Below are 18,671 nucleotides of genomic sequence, written 5' to 3'. Positions count from 1 at the left end.
GGGTGTTTTGGCGAGGGCCCAAAGCGGTTTAGGGGCCATCAGCCCCCCCGAGCGCCCTCCAGGAGGACACTTGGTTGATTGCAGTGACGCCCTCGATCGCATACTTGGCAACTCACCGTACATGCACCCCTCGGTTCTTCTATAGAGAGGGGAGGTTTCTTTCTTAGGTTGTTTCTCTGCTCGTTTTTCTGGTTCTCCCGCTCCTGGTGTTGCTTCTCGTCTATGACCTTTGGTGCCAGACCCTCCTAATTCGTGTCTGGTCCTAACTCTCCTAATCTATACCCTTTCCTTTTCCCGCCGCTCCTTTACATCTCACCATGGTGCGTCTGAGGGAGATTCCCCGGACGGCCACTTTCGCCTGGTCCCCCGGGGCTGCGTCGCCTCTGATCGCTACCGGTACTCGGGCCGGTGCTGTTGACGTCGACTTCTCCAATCAGACATGTCTGGAGCTCTGGGATCTGGCACTCAGCCGCCATGAGACCGGCGGAGAGCTACAGCCGGTAGCTAAGATTGATACGGACTCCGGGTAAATAGAGCCTTGCGTCTACCCTGCAATTTGCCGTGTAGGGTAAGCCGACGTGCTAACTATATCGCTCCGATAGCTTCAATGACCTAGCGTGGACGGAATCCGAAGACAACTCGCGGGGTGTGATAGCCGGTGCTCTGGAGAACGGCTCGTTGGATTTGTGGGATGCCGATAAGCTGCTTAATGGTTCCGAGTGAGTTGGCGGGTGTGCTCTATGTCGGGGCTGTACAATTGGCTGACGTTTCGAAAGTGATGCTGTGATCTCGAGAACTTCCAAACACTCAGGGGCTATCAAGGCTCTTCAGTTCAACCCCAAACACTCGAACTTGCTGGCAACTGGTGGTGCAAAGGGCGAGGTAGGCTACATGATGGAGAGGTGTCTAGACAGTCAGGCTTATGATTGGACAGCTCTACATTTCCGACCTGAACAATGTCGCGAACCCATACCGACTCGGAGGCACGGCGGCTCGCGCGGACGACATCGAATGCTTGGACTGGAACAAGAAGGTTGCACACATCTTGGTCACTGGTAGCAGTGCAGGCTTTGTTACTGTGTGGGATGTCAAGACAAAGAAGGAGAGCTTGACTCTTAACAACATGGGCCGGAAGGCAGTTAGCGCTGTGGCATGGGACCCGGAGAAGGTGAGGCGTTCAATAACATCCCTTATGTTTCCTAATCTGGGCTAACGCAGCGCAGCCTACGAAACTTGTCACTGCGACCCCTCTCGAGTCCGATCCTCTGATCTGTGTCTGGGATCTCCGTAACTCGCACGCTCCAGAGAGGACCCTCCGCGGACATGAGTCCGGTGTGTTGTCGCTCTCCTGGTGTGCCCAGGACCCCGATCTGCTTCTCTCCTCCGGAAAAGATAACCGTACGATGTGCTGGAACCCGCAAACCGGCCACGCCTATGGCGAATTCCCCGTCGTCACCAACTGGACCTTCCAGACCCGCTGGAACCCGCACAACCCCAACTTCTTCGCTACCGCATCGTTCGATGGAAAGATCTCCATCCAGACCATTCAGAACACTAGCACCGAAACCGCACAGGCCATCGCCGATCAGAATCAGGCTTTGGATGGCGAGGACTTCTTTGCCAAGGCACAGACTCAACCTCAGGTCTCGAGCTTCTCGTTGCCGAAGCCTCCCAAGTGGCTCGAGAGGCCCTGCAGCGCCACCTTCGGCTTTGGTGGCAGAGTCGTCTCGGTCAACCTGGTTGAGAAGGGACAGCGTGCATCCAAGATTAAGATTACTCCGTTTGAGGTTGATGAAGCTGTTGGGAAGTCGACCGAGACCTTCGAGACCGCTCTCAAGGAGGGCGATCTGCGCAACATCTGCGAAAGCAGAGCGGCTAACGCTGGCTCCGACGAGGAGAAGGCTGACTGGAAGGTTATTGAAGCCTTGATCTCTAAGGACCCTCGCAAGGGATTGATCGAATACCTTGGATTCGCTGACCAAGCAGACGAGGCTGCGGATAGCCTGTCTAAGCTCGGTCTCGATAAGGAAGAGGAAGTCAATGGGGAGGCGACGAAGGAATCCCGCGGGTCGGGAGCCAAGAAGCACAGGCGCCTGCAGTCGATGTTTGATGCCAATCCCGAAGCAGACAGTTTCTTGTCCGACTTGGCTGCCTCCAAGGGAGCCAAGACCAACAATCCCTTCCACATCTTCAACGGTTCGGAGAATGAAGCGGACACGGGCATTACCCGCGCGTTGCTCCTCGGTGACTTTGAGAAGGCCCTTGACGTTGCCCTCAAGGAAGATCGCCTCTCTGATGCCTTCATGATCGCCATCTGCGGCGGTCCCAAGTGCATTGAGAAGGCCCAGGAGCATTACTTCCAGAAGCAGACCAACAGCCCCAACTACGTGCGCCTGCTGGCTTCCATTGTCGGCAAGAACCTCTGGGACGTGGTTTACAACGCTGACCTGTCTAACTGGAAGGAGGTCATGGCGGCTCTCTGCACTTTCGCTGACGAGAAGGATTTCGCTGACCTTTGCGAGGCTCTGGGTGACCGACTGGAGGAAGAACTCCGCAACAACGAGGACAAGGGTATGCGCAAGGATGCTTCCTTCTGTTTCTTGGCCGGTTCCAAGCTTGAGAAGGTCGTTGCTATCTGGATTGAGGAGCTGCGTGAGCATGAGCAGAAGGCTATCGAGACCGCCGCTGATGACTCTGCTTTCTCGATTCACGTCCGTGCTTTGCAGGGCCTCATCGAGAAGGTGACCATCTTCCGCCAGGTCACCAAGTTCGAAGACACCGAACGCACCAAGGAGTCGGACTGGAAGCTCAGCACGCTGTACGACAAGTACATCGAGTATGCCGACGTTGTTGCTACACATGGTCGCCTGCAGGTTGCGCAGAAGTATCTCGACCTCGTGCCGGAGAAGCACCCCGAGGCTGAGATTGCACGGAACCGTATCAAGTTGGCTACGAGACAGGCAACCCCTCAGAGAACGCAGCCCGCCGCCGCTACCGTGACCAGGGCCGCCCTCAACAAGCCTCTCCCCCAGCCTAACGCATTCCAGCCTCAGAGAGCTTACTCACCGGCTGCGCCAGCTGCTGCTCCCAGCCCCTACGCTCCAGCTGCCGCGGCTGTCAACCCCTACGCTCCTCCGACTGCCGCTGCCAACGCCTATGCTCCCCCAACTGCCGCTGCTAACCCTTATGCTCCGCCTACTGCTTCCGCGCCAGCGCCGCCTGTCAACCCATATGCGCCCCCAGCTGGCGGTAGCAGCTACACCCCTGCAGGATACCAGCCGCCCAAGGCACCTGCTTACGGTGCTCAGCCCCTAGGCGGTGGTGTGCCTCCGCCTCCGCGTGCATCCAACCAGTCTCCTGCCCCTACCGTCACCACCTACACCACTGCCACGAATCTGCCCGCATGGAACGATCTGCCAGAAGGCTTTGCCAAAGCTCCCACACCTCGCAGGTCCACCCCTGCCGCTGCGACGGTTGCGTCTCCCTTCCCCAACCAGTCCCCCACTCTCACACAGGGACCCCCGCCACCGGCTGGTCAGCGAGCACCCTCAGTTCCCCCTCCGCCCAAGGGCACTGCTCCTCCCCCACGGATGACCTCGCCACCTGCCGTGCAGCCGGCTTCGACTACGATGCCCCCTCCGCCGGCCAACCCTTACGCTTCCTTGCCCCAGTCTCCTCCCATGGCGTCCACGATGGGAGTCCCAGCATCCATTCCTCGGGGACCCTCTCCATACAACGCGCCGCCTACCATGCCTCCTCCTCCCAACCGGTATGCTCCTAGCCCAGCCGCACAGGCTGCCAGCCCGCAACTGCAGACTCGGGCACCTGTCCCTCCGCCCCCGCAGGCAGCTGCTTCTCCGTATGCCCCTCAACCTCCGGCCGCGGGCCACTATGTCCCGAGCACTCCTCCGCCACACGTGCAGCCCCCGCCGCAACAAGCCCCTCCGCCTCAGGCCGCCCCCGGATCCCGGCCAAGCACGGCTTCCTCGCAGAAGAAGCCCGCACCTGCCCCGCCTAAGTACCGTAAGTGATCCCATACCTTTCTTTCGGTGGCCTCTGTTTCTGACTTCTCCTAGCCCCTGGTGACCGTTCCCATATCCCGGCCGACGCCATGCCTGTTTATGAGATCCTCTCCGCAGACATGCAGCGTGTGAAGTCCCGGGCCCCGTCTTCCTTCAAGGCACAGGTCGATGATGCCGAACGGCGGTTGAACATTCTGTTCGACCACCTCAACAACGAGGACTTGCTCAAGCCCAACACCATTGCGGACATGGCGGAGCTGGCTCGCGCCATCCAGGCGCGCGACTACGAGACCGCCCGGACTATCCACGTCGACATCATGACTAACCGACTGGACGAGTGCGGCAACTGGATGGTGAGTATTTCTATCCTTTTACTGAACTACATCCATACTAATAAGCTATCAACAGGTTGGTGTGAAGCGTCTCATCAGCATGAGCCGGGCCACCCCGTAAATTGAGTCAAGTTTCAGTTTAAGAGGCTATGACAGGTAAAGGAAGTAAAAAAGAACGATTATGAGTTGTATGTAAAGGAAAGACGAGTCCTCTTTTATTATGCTTCACTGTACTGCTCATTGTCCGGTCCTGTTTTGCCTTGGTAGGGCTGTTTGCGAATTGTTCCTTCATATGTCAATGTTATTACTATGTTTATTCTATTGTTGGTAGTATTGAAAAGCCGTAAGCCTAAATATGTGTCTTTGCTTTGGTTCTTCTCGCAGGGCTTATACCATTAGCTGCTCTATTCGTGCGCAGTAACAATACTATGGGAAACCACTATGTTGATTCTGTGTTAAAGCTGCTATAGGCCGACAATCATTACAATGCAAGTATAATACAACGAAGCATTGATATACGTTATATAATATATACAGTAACCATCCATCCACGATCATATCTCAACTAAATACTGACAGTACTACTGAAAGCCAAACACTGGTATCGCTATCTCCATCTCTACCTCCCCGCCACACCCCCAATCCTGCCCCCACGACCCGCAGGGAAATTCCTCGCGCTCAACAACGCCCCCTTCACACCTCTAATCTCCGCCCTGAAGTTCGCAATCGCATCCTCCTCGCCCTTGCCCACTCCGGTTGCCGCTCCACTCCCCGAATCCATCCCAGGCGTGCTATACATGCCGTATCCAGAGAGCGGGTTAAACCCAGGCTTACTGTAGATCAACCCATCCAGGTAATGGTGCAGTTCATTCAACCGCGTGCGCATCCCACTGTCCAGCGTGCTGGATTCCTTCTCTGTGTCGGAGCAGTCGCGGAGCTGGGACCGGATACTCTCAAGACGCTTGAGGTGGTCGGTTACTGCTGCGGTGGGGTCTGCTGGGGAGTCTTTGTCTGTGCCTGTCTTGTTGTTGTAGGTTGCGGCGAAGTCCGAGGTGGCTGTTTGGGTGGCGACGTCGCGGTGGAAGAGCTCCGTTGGGTCGGAGGTGATGGACTCAGTGTCGGTGGAGGATGAGTCGTTTTCGGTGTTTGCGGTCTTGTTCTTAAGGCTTTCTGGAATTACGGAGACGTTTTGCTCGAGCTTCTCGTTTAGCTTGTGGAGGTTGCTTGTTGCTGTGGAGGCCAGCTCTTGTCGCGCGCTTGTCAGGTTCGAGAGCATCGGCTTTATCAGGTATTCGCTGGCGCCGTAGAAGCTGGCGCTGAGGCCGGCGGCGCCATAGAGGGTGTAGAGCACGCTGCGCAGGGTTACGAGTGGGGGTGGTTTGGTGGGCGTGGAGAGGAATTCTGGGTAGGTGATTATGGGGGGGATGTCGCGGGTAGTGGTGGTGGTGGTTTTGGGGGGTGTTGGTGATGGGGTGGGTGTGGTGATTGAGGATGAAGGCGTGGGTTGGGTGGTTGATGATGCTGAGGCATTATTTGCTTGTTCTGGTGCTGGCGCTGGTTCGGTGCTGCTGGGAGGAGTGGTGTCCGGGGAAGCGGTCTTCTCTTCTTCCTCGGTTGTATCGCTCGCCTTGGGGGTGGATGATATGCCTAGGAGGGTATTGATCTCGTCCTCTCGGAGACCTTTATATTGCAAGAATGTCACTTTGCGATCGGTGGGAGCGTCACGGATGGACTCATCCTCGAGGAACTTGGCTGCTTGTTCGATGAGAGCTGACCGGGAGGAGTCGTCGGAGGTCGGCGATGAGGTAGACTCGGAGTTGTCATTGTTGGGGTTGGAGGCGTTGTTGGGCTGCTGCCATGAAGGAATTGAGGATGGCTTGGGCTTGGAGTCCGCCATGGTTTGTCTGAGGAGGTGTAATTGAGAAAGGCAGGAATAGGAGAGTGGAAGAGGTAAGTTGAGTGAGGAGATAGCGATGGTTAGTAGCCATGTGAGGGAAGATAAAGTGAGGAGAGACACTGGGTTGCCCCGACCTCGGCTGTAATGGTGGTATGTATGGGGGCGGTACGGACTGTACGACAGGTACTTCTGGGGGGAGATGTAGTAAGTTTGGATGCGGTTTGGGCCACAAAGGCTAATTGTGGTGACACTTGAACTCTATGATTACTGGGCAACAGGCTAGATGATGCTGTGACAGTTAGAGATACTAATATACCGCGAAAAATACGATGTAGCTGTTCGCTAGCAACCTATACTTGTTGGTATTAGTCTTGGGAGCTACTGGTATATAGTAGAAAGGTAGTATCTCCACTCAAAATATATTGACCGATCTATGAGGATAATACTATGGGGGTTGACAGCATGGGATTTTACAAGAAGACTATTTACCAACTGAAAATGAAAGAGATAGATTTGAGTACTATGGAGTATACTCAGACAATTTAAATGCAAATGCAGTTATCATATAGTATGGCATATAAGCATAAATGTTGCGGTGGACAAACCAAGATGAAAGGGAAAGGCGGCCAAGGATTACCGACCGCCTGGCAGAACGGCCGAAGCGGCCAAAGGAAGAGGCGAAAGTCCGCGGATCTTCAAGGATTCTTCCTGCTGAAAAGGAAGCATTTCCATCGAACCGGTTCATTCTCTACTTTGCTCTGGTTTTGGGTTGCTCGATCAGGTACCGACACATACGTGTACTTCTTTGCCTGCCAGTCCACTCAAAACATCGGCCACTGTTGTCCAAGCCCAGGTCTCACTTGGGGTTGCATTGACGACCACTTACTTTCTACTAGAGAAAGCCATCCCATCACCTCTCGGTGAGTCGTCCTCGTATTTGCCTTGACACACCCTCGTTGCTTTGCCCTTGTCTCCCTGTCGCGTCTCATTTGGTCAGTTCTGGTCTCTTCTGGCCGGGCCTATACATTTGTTCAACATCTGCGAAACATCAGAAAAACAGATGATTACACCCCCCCCCTCTGTCCCCCCTCTCCCCGTTTATTTACATTGATTATCTATCCCCGAGGCCTCATCTATTTCTGCCCGCGCAACCATCGGGAAACCCCTGCTGGGTCAGTCCAGGGAATAATCCCTAGGTCCCGCGTCCGGGTTGCGCCAGATACCGCACCGCCGTTGGATTGACCGCGCCTTTTTTACTTGGACTTAAAACCCATCGGCCCTGAACATCTGCATTCAAAATGCTCCCATTGGCTCCGTCCTCGTGGTCCATGTCGCGGGGAGATGTCCAAGTGGCGTCCGTCAGAGATGTGATAGGGGTGGATGTCCTGTGCCTTTCCGGAGTGCATGGCTCATCCTGAACACTGGCCCACGTAGTCTTTCTTAGCGGTGGATGATGGTAATCTGGCGCTGCTTCTGCCCATCGCGAGGATCCCATCTCTCTTGACCTCCAGATGCGCTCATTCACTCCCCTCCCTCACCCTTCCCCCTCTTCCCTGCCTCCGCAATCCCACCATCTGTCCATCCACCGGGACATCCAGGGAAAAAGCCAGATAACCCCCCCTCATCACTGTTACTCTGTTTGAGTTTACTTCCAAACACATTACCTGGCTTCCCCATAATACTACCCCTGCTACACAGTCTTGATCTGTTTCCAACTACCTTTGTTCCATCTTGCTTTACTCTCTATTTGCCATTCCTCTTTGTTAGCCCGTCGCACAGTTCATATTAGTTGAGCCTGCTTTCTTTCCTGGTTGCTCTATCCTCAGATTTGTGCGGCTGGGAATTCATCCCAGTTCTGTACTTTGCGTTCTCTGTCATTGAGAGTTTTGCGGGGATTTCACTAGCAGCCACAATGCTTTTGCGTCGCTCACTACGTTCCCGCTTGGGGCGGGATGACCAGCCGAGCATGGATGCTAACATGAACACCAGATCCACGAGAGCTGCCGCCCGGGCTGCTATCTCCACCCCAGCGGTGACGATTTCACGCGGTGCATCTGAATTATACGGGAATTCTACTCACAAGTCAATCCATTTGACAGTAAAGATGCCATCCAGCAAACTTCGTGAAGTTACCAGTGGTAGTACCCGAAGTGGTGCATCGACGAGACGTTCGGTTAATGTCTTCACGGAGAATCCCATTGTGACGGGTCCCCGTACCAGCAGACCCAAAAAGAAGCTTGTTGAAGTGGATACAAGCGATGAAGATGACCTGGAAGACCAGGAAGAAGATGAGGTGGACGATGATGAAGATGCGCCAGGTGAAGACGACGATGACGTAGATGCCGATGGTGATTTAGACATGGACGATGCGCCGCCGCAGCCGCCAGTGTCCAAACGGCAGGCGAAAGCAGCAGCAGCAGCAGCAGCGCCGAGCGGGAAGGCCGTCAAAAGTGTAGAGGCTAAAGAGATGGAGTTGGACGATGACGACGAGGACGACGACGATGAAGAGCTTTCGGAACTGGAGTCAGACGCTGAAGGCGAGCCAGACGACCAGGACGAAAGTATGATGGCCAATGGTGGTGCTGAGGATCTAGAAGGGGAAGAGGAGGAAGAAGAGGACGATTTGGACAGCGATGACGATACCCCGACCGCCGACCTGAGCAAGATGACCAAACGGCAAAGAGGTAATCTGGGTAACGACTTCCTGCAACTGCCTATGGGTGAGTCTTTACGTTCCGCATGATCATTGGAAGCATCATAAATCTGACCGAGAGCAGAACCCCAGGTAAAGAAGCATCTGACGGCTGAGGAGCGCGCTATGCGTCGTGCCGAAATGGCTCGTCGTAGAAAGAACCTCAGCGAGAAGCGGAATGAAGAGGAGAAGGTACGTACCATCTAGGGTTTTGCAAAGTGCAGTGGGGTGGGCTTTTCTGTACTTCGATGCTGATAGGAGAATCACAGATGGACACCATCAACAGGCTTCTACGGAAGCAGGCACCCAAGCGACGGGGACGCATTCCAGCTGCAGAGACAGCTGAAGCAGCTTCTGCTGACCAGGAGGTTGCGGAACCCGAGAAACCGGACCCGACGATGGTGAGGTGGGTAAGTGGCCGCGAAGGCAGTCGAGTAGGCGTGCCGGAGGAATGGCTCGGTATACCTGCAGGACGTGTCTTTGGTGGCAATGGCTCGGGCAAGCTCGTGCAGGAGGTGTAACAGGCTGGCAGAAGATGGGAAGATGGGCGCATCTGGAGCTGGGCGTTTGAAATAGGTTTCTAGGGAGGGTATAGGCTTCTATAATACTTAGGTCAGGATGTACATTTACAAAGTGGATTATTCAAATAGCTGTATTCGTTCAGTTATCCTGATACTTTCGGTAGCTGTACTGGACGTTGTTTTATTTCTATATGGCTATCTAGACAGTATTGGCCATAGATGACCGTGAGCTGTGGAGTCACATGGACAATGGTGGAAGCTCGTACTATACTCGACTTCCACATAACCTGCCTGCGTTCTTGATTTCACTGCAGTCCATGTGATTGGTACCCCACGCACGATAAAATCTCCCAGTCACCGCTAGCAGTTACGGAGAAGTCAGTGCAGGCTCCACTTGTGACTCTATCCTCTATTCCATACAGTCATGAACTCGCAAAAGGATCAATGCGGTCATTATACTGGCTATATATCACCGACCAGCGGCGTCTCAGTGTATGCGTCCCAAAGCGACTTATTCAGTTGCAAGCTAGCTTTTTTGCACCTCGGGGGCCTTCGCTTCGCTGGGTTGGGTCGCCGGCTTGTTCGAGTCCTTGTCTGAACTGGGAGTGGGAGTGGGAGCGATCTTTTGGTCTTGCGACGGCGGAGTCCTATCGGTGAAGCATTCCAGTCAGCATGGAACGGCATGCAAGAGAGATAACTTGGTAGGTCGGCCTTACTGAGGACCCGTCTTCTCCGACTGTAATTCTCGCAATGCAGGCTGGAAGGTATAGTATCCTGCAAACCCGGAAAACGTAACAATTAGCAAGCTGATGGCAATCACATGCTCATACTGAGCGAGCGTGAGAATCTCCAATACTTACCAGTCCAAACACCCATGCCAATGGCCATAAGGGCCGGAATCCAATTGCGACTCATGATGCAGACTATCCAGTGACTGCTGGGGAAGTTTCAATGCTGGAGATTGAGCTAGCAATGGTGCCGTAGCGTTAATTGAAAGAGCTCGCCGGGCCAAGCTCCGGCCGGACCGCCCGCCGGGGCAATCGCCAAAATTGCGCCAGCCTATCCGCCGTTTAAGCCCCATCGCGTCCTCCCCACATTTTCGACGCGTCGCATCGACCAGCAACCAACTGCGTCAATTAACCCGCTCAACTTTCACTACTTACCAATCCCGGTGGATCTGGACGCCCCTGGCACGACCCTCGACTGACTGGTCAGATTTTTGTGCAATTTTTCGTCCGTCTCCGCTTCCCATAGATTATCGTGTGCAGTATTTCGGGCCCTGCCGCCGTTACGAGGTGATGACTATCTAGGGAGATGGGCCATCCGCGCCTAGGACACAAATGGAATCATGGCGGGCGCGAGGGTTCGTACCGGACTCGGACTCGGAGGATGGACTCGACAGCCAGGAGACAGGAGACTTGAACAATGCTGTCGAAGATTCGGTCGCGGATATTGGTGGTGCAGTTACAGTTGTTGTGGAGGATACTACTGCCCTGGATCGACGGGATGAAACTCAACATAAGGTGCAGACAAATGCTCCTCAGGACAGCAATGTCGGAGTTGACCGTCCTGTGACTCTTTCAGAGACTCTAAATAGTGCCTCTGGGCCAACAGATCAGCATGATGGGAGTTACAAAGCCGTGGAAGAATTGTCTGCGATTTCCGAGCACAGGGAGATACCTTGTGCTGAAGAGACTATTGATGACCCTCATAGGCCTACACAGTCTTCGGAAACAGCTAACAATCGGTCAAAGTCTGTCGATGGGGACGACAAATCCGAGGAATCGTTGCATGGACTCTCTAAAGACGAGACTCCTCGTGCCGAGAAGACGATTGACGACTCTCGCCTGCCTACGAACTCCCCAGAAAAAGCTGATGCCAGACCGATAAAAGCTGATGAGGAACTGTTGCCTGGAGTCACTGAGAATGAGGAGACTCCCCGTGCAAAGGAAAAAGACGACTTTCGGCTCCCTGCGCAACCCTCAAACGCAACTGATGGTAGCGCACCACCTACCCCACAGGCTAAGGAGCACGATAATATCTGGGATTTCCCAAGTTCAGAAGACGAACTGCAGTTCGACTACCGACCGTCAAGGAGACCGCTCCATGTGTACTCGAGGAACAAACTCGACAGCCAACCGCGGCAAGATCAGGAGAACTATGACTTGTCGACTCCTTCATCCCCCCTATCGTCTTTGGACTCAATTCATTTCGACGAGGATGACCAAGGCGGCCAGGAGCAACCAGAACAACCGGAGCAGCCAACGAACAACTTCCCCGAGGATTTGCTACCTCCACTCGATCTCCCAGAGGAAATACTGCGGGAAATGTCACCGCCGGCACGAAGGTCATTACGAGAACGCAAAGCCATTCAGTTGCATCCCTACATGTTGGAAGACGCCAAGTATCGGACTATGATGCGCGCACGAGGCGTCAAGCCTGTACGGGTGGCTCAGCCGGGATTGGCTCGGCCTACAGGCGATGAGAGCCAAGGCAAGGAATACGTTGACACCGCCGAGCCCATGTCTGATAGCTTTGGAGCAGAGTTTGAGTTCCAGCCCTCATCACCGATAGAGACTCGTCCTACAGAGAGAAGGTTGTCTAGAAATTCCCCGGAACCGGCGCTACAACATGGTTCTCCACAACTGGGCCACTCTCCGGTTGGCGTGCTAGACCGGCAACCGAAAAGGCGCAAATTGACCAGGCCTCAGCACGGGCACCGATCTCACTCACGAACTCTGCAACAGCCAAGTGTAGTAATCGTGAATTCATCTCCCGCGCGTCAGAATAATGCTTCGATATTCGGTGTCCCAAGCCCACCCCGTTCGGAGGAGAATGCTACTTCTTCACCCGCAACAGGACCTTCCAACGTTTTCCGGTTCCCTCGTGGCTATACGCCGCCATCAGTGACTACCAACACAAAATTAGGACATGGAAATACGGCTCAAGAGGACGATGGGATGGACTGGTCTGGAGGCGAAGAGGATGGTGGACCTGTTGCAGCTCATCTGGAAGCGAATGCTACGCAGTCAAACTCTGAAGCCGAGGAGGCAAGCGCAGTTGAGAGCGAGAACGAGGACTTTGATGTCAGGCTGTATCAGCGTCGAATTAAAGGGGTCTTACCGGCATCGTGGCTGAGGTTGGACCAGAAACAACAGGAAGGACGCTTAAGTGCTACGCAACGACAGCGCGAAAGGATGCATTCCAGAACGGAAAATGCGAAGGGCGTTGCACGTAAAATAACCAAAAGTAACAGTACGACAATAGCACCAGGCTCAAACACAAAGCTTTCCTCACTGAGACAGCTTGCTGACCCGGATTCTGGCGATGAGGATGAAGCTAATGACGGGGACGACACGGCCGATTCCCGGCAACTACTAGCTACCCTTGGACTTGAACCGTTCGATGACAATGAATTTGGAGAGGACATTCCGGAAGACAATCGGATTGATTACATGCTACCACCTGCACCTCGTGCCGCCTTGACCAAGACCCGGCAGCCAGGAAAGAAACGACCTACGTCGGAGGGTAGTAGCATACGCTCTGCTCATGCGCCTAAACGCCCTCGGATGAAGAGACAAACAAGGCTTACAGACCCTGCTTATGAGTCTAGAAAGCAGAAGAGATCTACGCCCAGCACGCCAAGAATTGGTATCCTGGACGCACCAGATGTTGCCTCTAGGTCCCGTGGTGAGCAACCGCTCTTTCTTAGGATTGCCGCAAGAGAAGCACGCTCTCGTCAGGACAAAGGGAGACGAAGTCCCACACGGAAAGTTTTCAACTTCAGTTCGCGTGTGGATACGGAGGACGCCAATAAGTCGTTGCATGATTGGCAAGAAGGACGGCTTCGACAAACGAAATTGCCTCCGTCTCGGCCCAAGACCAAGGTAGCCGGACGACAACCGCTGGCTGTTCTTTCTTCAAACCGGCCAGCCAGGTCTCAGGGAAGAGCTACCGAAGGAGCGAGTGAGAGCCGTAGGATGGATTCTTCGTCAGCTCTCCCATCCAGAGCGAACAGTACAGCCAATGAGCACGCCACTAGTACAGAACCTCGGGTTCCTGGTCAAGTAGCTAAGACAGCTGTGAATTCTAGCAGGCTGATGCAACCAGAGCAACGGCCTAACAAATGGATTGTTCGAAGAAATCTGGCTATTACTTCGCTGACAAGGCAAGACCCGCGGCCTGCAATGCTTGAGGTAGCAAACACTCGTGGCAAGCCTGCATCACCATTGTCGTTTCAGAGGTCCCTCTCCTTGATCAACCGGGACTATCGGCATAAAGGCCTACCTAAAGCACGCCAGAGTAACTTGGTCTTAGATCGCTTCATCTCAAGCCGCAGCTCATCTCCTGCTACTGCTGGCGCCCAGACTACTGGTACGAGTCAGCCTACGAATAAAGCGAACGCCCGACCGCCAGGGGCGCGGCCACCAGCTCAGCGCCAATTGAAGAAGCGGCCGCCAAAGCGGCTGGCAGTCAATGACAACCAATGTCAACAACCTTTGATTCTGGAGTCGACGGATCCAGAACCTATCCTACAGAGTGGGAACTTACCTATAGATAGCTCATCCGATGCGCTTCATGGGTTCAAGCCTTCATATAGCGTGGCCTTCAACATATTTCCCTTGTCTACTGGCACATTCTTCCACCAAACCACTTTCCTCGGAAGTGGGAAGTTTGCCCACTCGCTGGAGTTTCTTAAGCGGGATCTTGACAGAGATGCTGGTTTCCTCTCGTTTAAGGCTGGGGATAGAACCTATCGTTGGGGCTCTTGGAATGACGCGGTGTCTTCGGAGTTCGGTTTGGTCTTGGACAGCATGATTGAATTAATTGAGAAGAGCGACGCCGGGCTGACCGAAGGACCGGAGAATGCTGAGAAGGATGGTTGTAACCTATACAAGTACCTGGTCAAGTATGTCACGGACACGCTCTCCTTCATCGACCCCGTCGACAGGATAGGGTTCGTGAGACGGGCTCTGAGCCTTGTCTGCAAGCTCAATGATACTCTGACAACTCTGGTCCCAAAATCTGAGCGCGAGATAGGGTACTTGGCAACGATATGCTCGTACAATTCTGTGTTTACGTACCAAATTTTTCAGATTTCCGAGCATGATCTTGTTGATGATGCACTTACCCAGGAAGTGTTGAACTCGTTGACGCGGGTTGCCCAACAAACTATCACACTTGTCACATCCCCATTGGGACAGAGCAGTATCCGCAAACTGTTAGCAAACATCGAGTCTCCTGAAAAGCGTGACGCAGGAATTCAGAGCGACCATCTTGTTGCCGAAGCCTATGTTATTGTCCGACACATCCTTCGCGGTACAGATAGATTAAAGGGATGTTTTGAGGAGCTTCTGACGAAAGCCTACTCGAGTCAAGATAATGACTTGGTGAACCTAACAGATATCAGCCGGCTAGAGCGGGTGTGGCACTGTGTGTTCACCACCTTGCCTTTGGATGAGCTCGATGCTTCTGGCATTGCTCGGATAGGGTCGCGCTTTTGGGAGGCCCATGGGAACTGGGCCATTATCAAGACACTGCTCCGTCCAGTACTTGATCGCTACAATGCTACGTCCATGACACAGCCAATATCATACCACAAGTACTGTAGAGCTTTGTTCCACAGATGCTTCTACCTCATTAATGGCTGGGGCTGGAGAGACTGCAAGCCAATACTTGACACTCTCTACGATTTCTTCGCAAAGAATACCCTGTATAACCTGAAGCATGAGGAAGGTTACAGGTCCCCTGCTTTTCTCGACGAACTCGACCAGAGACCTTCCTTAGAAGTGCAGCCGGACGACCCGTGTTTTCACATTCTGCTGAAAATTATTGCAAGTGGCCTGCGTTACCTGGCCAAGATCTATGACCAGAAGAAAGTCCGAAACTTTGCATGGCGCCTGCTGCCAAATCATGGCCGCGTTTATCCAAAAGAGAAGCCGATACGCCAGGAGGACCTGGATGCATTGAGGAACCACCATGATCTCCTGTGTACATTGTATTACGCTGTTCCTGACGGGTGCCGGCCTCGCCTTCAGACAATCAGGGACCTTGTCCACCCAGCCAGCTCCCATCGTGAGACATGCAACATCAGTATTCGCTCCTGGGCTAGGCTTGTTCGCTTCAAACTCTCGACAGACGAAGCTGTTACTGGCCTTGAACCTTTTTCTGACTGGCACAGTTATTTTGTTTCTGAATTGTTGAAGCAGCATGCGCTTGCGCGCCAGGAGGTTGAATCACAGAACACTGCGAGCAGCAAATTCTCCGATCAGTTAGTTGAGAGAACGATTGCACAGAACCAACGGCAGATCGAGTCCTTGCTGAAGACCGCGCTCAACGGCCTGAATACTGCCATTCGCTCAGCACCAACATTGCAGCACGCCCATAAGCTTGTCTTGGGAGCGCCTATTAAAGCACTCCTTGGTCTCTTCAACGCCCGGATTGCCCGGGTCAATACCACTGTCTCTGAGACGCTTCAAGTGATTGTCACTTACGTTCAGAAATGTGATCCTCCAGCAGCTGAAAAAGCAAGTGCCCCTGTGGCCGTTGATGAAGACAGCCAAGAGTATGGGGACTGGGCGGACATTGCGGCTGCATATGATGAGTCTCCAGCGATAAGTCCAGAAATCGAATTTGTGGGAAATGTCCTTCATCCTGCCGTGTTCCGGCTTATATCGAATTGCTTTGGAGAGGACTACTGTCCTGAAGATGCGATCCTGCTTAATGTTGTGGAGTGTTGGACGTCTATCGCGCAGACTCTGGTCAAACATGGATTGCGACACTGGGATAGCTACCTTAGCCCCTACAACGGCGACTCCTGGACATCGCTCCGATTGACAATGCAGACGAGAAAATTCACACCTCTCTTCCTGGCAAGCAGCCTTGAGAAAGATTCGCAGTTTGCAGTAGATTGCAAAGTCCAAGTGATCGGGATGTGGGTGTCAAGTTTGGTAGAGCGAGTTTCGATGCTGAAATACCAACATCGCCTAACAGAAGCTTTGCTGAATCAAGTGGTGACGGATCCGCTATTGCAGAATCTGCCCTTTGCCAAGGACCGGAAAGAAGGAAGATATCTGATCACTCTAGAGGATCTGAGCCACCGCCGGGTATCTCTGATATCGAGTGTCCTCTCCAACATGCGTGCGCATTTGCAATTACTGGAGGATGTCGAAGCCCGGGAGCTCTCCAGTACTAAACAGGAGTACCGGGAGATCATCCAAAATATGATGTCCGCCATGAAGGCAAACTATCTGGAACTGGGCAACGGTGCAGCCAGTGTCCAGGGCGCTTACGTGGACTTTGTTCATCGGATCGTCGCATTCCTGCAGCAGCACAGTCGGGACATCTGCCCTATCGACCCATTCTTCACCGACCCTGCATCATTCCCTCTACCTTCTGGCGACCCGACGTATATCGTGGCCCGGTTGAAGAGCTACGAGCCGAAACTTTCATCGGAGAAGGTAGCAAAAACGCTCATCATGTTCATTCAAAGCGTTTCTGAGCGAGCGGCGATCGATGGGCAGCAGGACTACCTCGTCAATCAACTACACGCTTCCATGGCAGATACTTATGAGGGTGGTCTTCCCGACAAGCCAACTCTGAGAGCGACCTTGTTGCAGGCGGTGTTCCCAGCCTATCTCGAGGCGTCCTTCAGCAACCCAGCATGCTGGATTCTAAGCCGCCCCATCATCCAGACCATCACGCTCGTCTTTCAGGATCTCTTGTTCAACATGGACACCACAGACTCTGCCTGCATGGCATCCCTCGTGAACATCATCCACTCCGTCTTCCAAGCATCACACACTGCCCTCCTGTCTATAACGAGCAATGCCACCATGCTGAACGACCCTGCCGTCGCAATCAGCACCGCTGCCTTCATCAGAATGATCACAGCCGCCTTGCCAATCGTCGACTACATAGACCGAGCAACCGACATGGATCAAAGAATTCTGGCTCAGATACACGCCTTCCAACACTACGTGACCTTCGCCACAAACCATCTAAACCAACCCCTTTCAACCACAGACCTATACGATATACCCCAGTCCACGGAATCCTTCAACACAGGAGACCCCCTCTCATCTATAGTCACGAACCCTCCCTTCTTCCCTGATCTCCAGCGTTCCGCAGCACGAGAGTTGCACCTCTACCTCAACGAGAGCTGGTCCCGCCATCAAAAGAAATTCTACTTTACGAGACGCGGTGCACACCAGCCCCAGGAAATCAGCATCCAGCCTTCTGTCGCTGCGGAACTCGAACAGTCTTCGCAGAAGATCCTCGCCCCTGTTGTTCAAGATTTCCTGGATGTGGTGAAAGGACTTGATCTTGGTTTAGATGGCGACGATGTCGATCGCGCTGAGGAGTCTCTGTTTGCAGCTCAGCATCCGGATCAGCTGCCTGAGTCTGAGTCTGCGGATGCGAATGCGAATACGATATATACTCTCGACCTTGTCGATGTTATTGGATACTGAATGGTTGGGAACATGATGACCCTACTGGGATGATATTGATATTAAGTATTGATAGTGATCTTGTACGATACTCCACTTGCACTGGATGATGAAATTCATAATCGAATGATGAATTGATATACTATAATACTGTTAACAGTGGTCATTACCACATGCAAACATACTGCTTATGTCAATACCAAACAATATAGTGGAATACTACATTACTAGCAAGAATACACATATAATTTGAATATAATCATTTGTATGAAGACTATAGTCAAAACAGCCTTAGATTAGAAAAAGCAAACTAAACCGATCCAATCCAAAGACTCCCATTCATTCATGTATTACCACCGGCCCAATTCAATCCATTCCAATCCATACTCACTACCTACCAACAATTACACCCCGTTCATATTAAACAAATCGAACCCATTACATCCTCATTCCACTCATGACCTTTATATAGACGAAGGACGTCATAAGGTAACTAACTAACCGCCTCCTGGCTGGTATGGTCCAAATCACATAGTAAAAGGGTAAGTAAGAAACGAACACACGGTGACAGATAGATCAACATGTAGTTCGTTGGTTTGAAATAGCATATATGGGATTTCGAAGTAGTCAGTTAGAGGGAGAACATAGTCATTAGTATGTCATAGGGATGAGATGTAACGAGAGGGGAGGATGCAGTGAGAAGAAAAGTGAAGCAAAAGCATAGGTTAGAATATGAATGATGAGGGAGAAAGTTTTA

The 18,671-nt window shown here is 52.9% G+C and overlaps 6 protein-coding genes across 6 annotated transcripts; 3 read left to right on the top strand and 3 right to left on the bottom strand.

Moving 5' to 3' along the window:
- Window positions 1–97: 97 nt before the first annotated feature.
- On the top strand, window positions 98–4,738 carry sec31 (putative protein transport protein (SEC31)). Its single transcript, XM_025706476.1, has 7 exons — window positions 98–526; window positions 603–719; window positions 777–882; window positions 935–1,168; window positions 1,224–4,023; window positions 4,077–4,375; window positions 4,431–4,738. Exons 1-7 carry the CDS (start codon window positions 318–320, stop codon window positions 4,473–4,475), a joined length of 3,810 nt encoding a protein of 1,269 aa, XP_025564062.1. The 5' UTR covers window positions 98–317; the 3' UTR covers window positions 4,476–4,738.
- A 253-nt stretch (window positions 4,739–4,991) lies between these two features.
- On the bottom strand, window positions 4,992–6,266 carry BO88DRAFT_319863 (peroxisomal membrane protein PEX14; the record flags this gene model as incomplete). Its single annotated transcript, XM_025702467.1, has 1 exon — window positions 4,992–6,266. A coding segment is annotated over one exon (1,275 nt), but the record flags the coding sequence as incomplete, so codon positions are not given.
- Window positions 6,267–7,309: 1,043 nt separating this feature from the next.
- BO88DRAFT_259108 (uncharacterized protein) lies at window positions 7,310–8,037 on the bottom strand. Its single transcript, XM_025702274.1, has 2 exons — window positions 7,823–8,037; window positions 7,310–7,746 (listed from the first exon to the last, which is right to left on the bottom strand). Exons 1-2 carry the CDS (start codon window positions 7,910–7,912, stop codon window positions 7,444–7,446), a joined length of 393 nt encoding a protein of 130 aa, XP_025564060.1. The 5' UTR covers window positions 7,913–8,037; the 3' UTR covers window positions 7,310–7,443.
- A 126-nt stretch (window positions 8,038–8,163) lies between these two features.
- BO88DRAFT_452528 (PAPA-1-like domain-containing protein) lies at window positions 8,164–9,464 on the top strand (the record flags this gene model as incomplete). The annotated part of the gene is made up of 3 exons (XM_025710700.1): window positions 8,164–8,971; window positions 9,029–9,135; window positions 9,213–9,464. 3 exons carry the CDS (start codon window positions 8,164–8,166, stop codon window positions 9,462–9,464), a joined length of 1,167 nt encoding a protein of 388 aa, XP_025564059.1.
- Window positions 9,465–9,612: 148 nt separating this feature from the next.
- BO88DRAFT_403892 (uncharacterized protein) lies at window positions 9,613–10,450 on the bottom strand. The gene is made up of 3 exons (XM_025706475.1): window positions 10,325–10,450; window positions 10,181–10,238; window positions 9,613–10,111 (listed from the first exon to the last, which is right to left on the bottom strand). The coding sequence occupies exons 1-3, from the start codon at window positions 10,377–10,379 to the stop codon at window positions 9,991–9,993; spliced, it is 234 nt and encodes a 77-aa protein (XP_025564058.1). The 5' UTR covers window positions 10,380–10,450; the 3' UTR covers window positions 9,613–9,990.
- On the top strand, window positions 10,402–18,147 carry BO88DRAFT_259084 (uncharacterized protein). The gene has a single exon (XM_025702273.1). The coding sequence runs from the start codon at window positions 10,805–10,807 to the stop codon at window positions 17,933–17,935; it is 7,131 nt and encodes a 2,376-aa protein (XP_025564057.1). The 5' UTR covers window positions 10,402–10,804; the 3' UTR covers window positions 17,936–18,147.
- Window positions 18,148–18,671: the final 524 nt, after the last annotated feature.

The sequence above is a fragment of the Aspergillus vadensis genome, assembly GCF_003184925.1.
Source record: "Aspergillus vadensis CBS 113365 unplaced genomic scaffold BO88scaffold_8, whole genome shotgun sequence".
In the NCBI taxonomy this organism is placed as follows: domain Eukaryota; kingdom Fungi; phylum Ascomycota; class Eurotiomycetes; order Eurotiales; family Aspergillaceae; genus Aspergillus; species Aspergillus vadensis.
This window is presented reverse-complemented; position numbering and strand designations above follow the sequence as displayed.

Coding starts and splice junctions, on each gene's coding strand:
- sec31 (XM_025706476.1), top strand. CDS start 318: ATGGTGCGTCTGAGGGAGATTCCCCGGACGGCCACTTTCGCCTGGTCC. Junction 527..602: donor AAGATTGATACGGACTCCGG/GTAAATAGAGCC, acceptor TCGCTCCGATAG/CTTCAATGACCTAGCGTGGA. Junction 4,024..4,076: donor ACCTGCCCCGCCTAAGTACC/GTAAGTGATCCC, acceptor GACTTCTCCTAG/CCCCTGGTGACCGTTCCCAT.
- BO88DRAFT_259108 (XM_025702274.1), bottom strand. CDS start 7,912: ATGTGTTTGGAAGTAAACTCAAACAGAGTAACAGTGATGAGGGGGGGT. Junction 7,747..7,822: donor TCCCGGTGGATGGACAGATG/GTGGGATTGCGG, acceptor AGGTCAAGAGAG/ATGGGATCCTCGCGATGGGC.
- BO88DRAFT_403892 (XM_025706475.1), bottom strand. CDS start 10,379: ATGAGTCGCAATTGGATTCCGGCCCTTATGGCCATTGGCATGGGTGTT. Junction 10,239..10,324: donor TGGCATGGGTGTTTGGACTG/GTAAGTATTGGA, acceptor CCGGGTTTGCAG/GATACTATACCTTCCAGCCT. Junction 10,112..10,180: donor TCGGAGAAGACGGGTCCTCA/GTAAGGCCGACC, acceptor CTTCACCGATAG/GACTCCGCCGTCGCAAGACC.
- BO88DRAFT_259084 (XM_025702273.1), top strand. CDS start 10,805: ATGGAATCATGGCGGGCGCGAGGGTTCGTACCGGACTCGGACTCGGAG.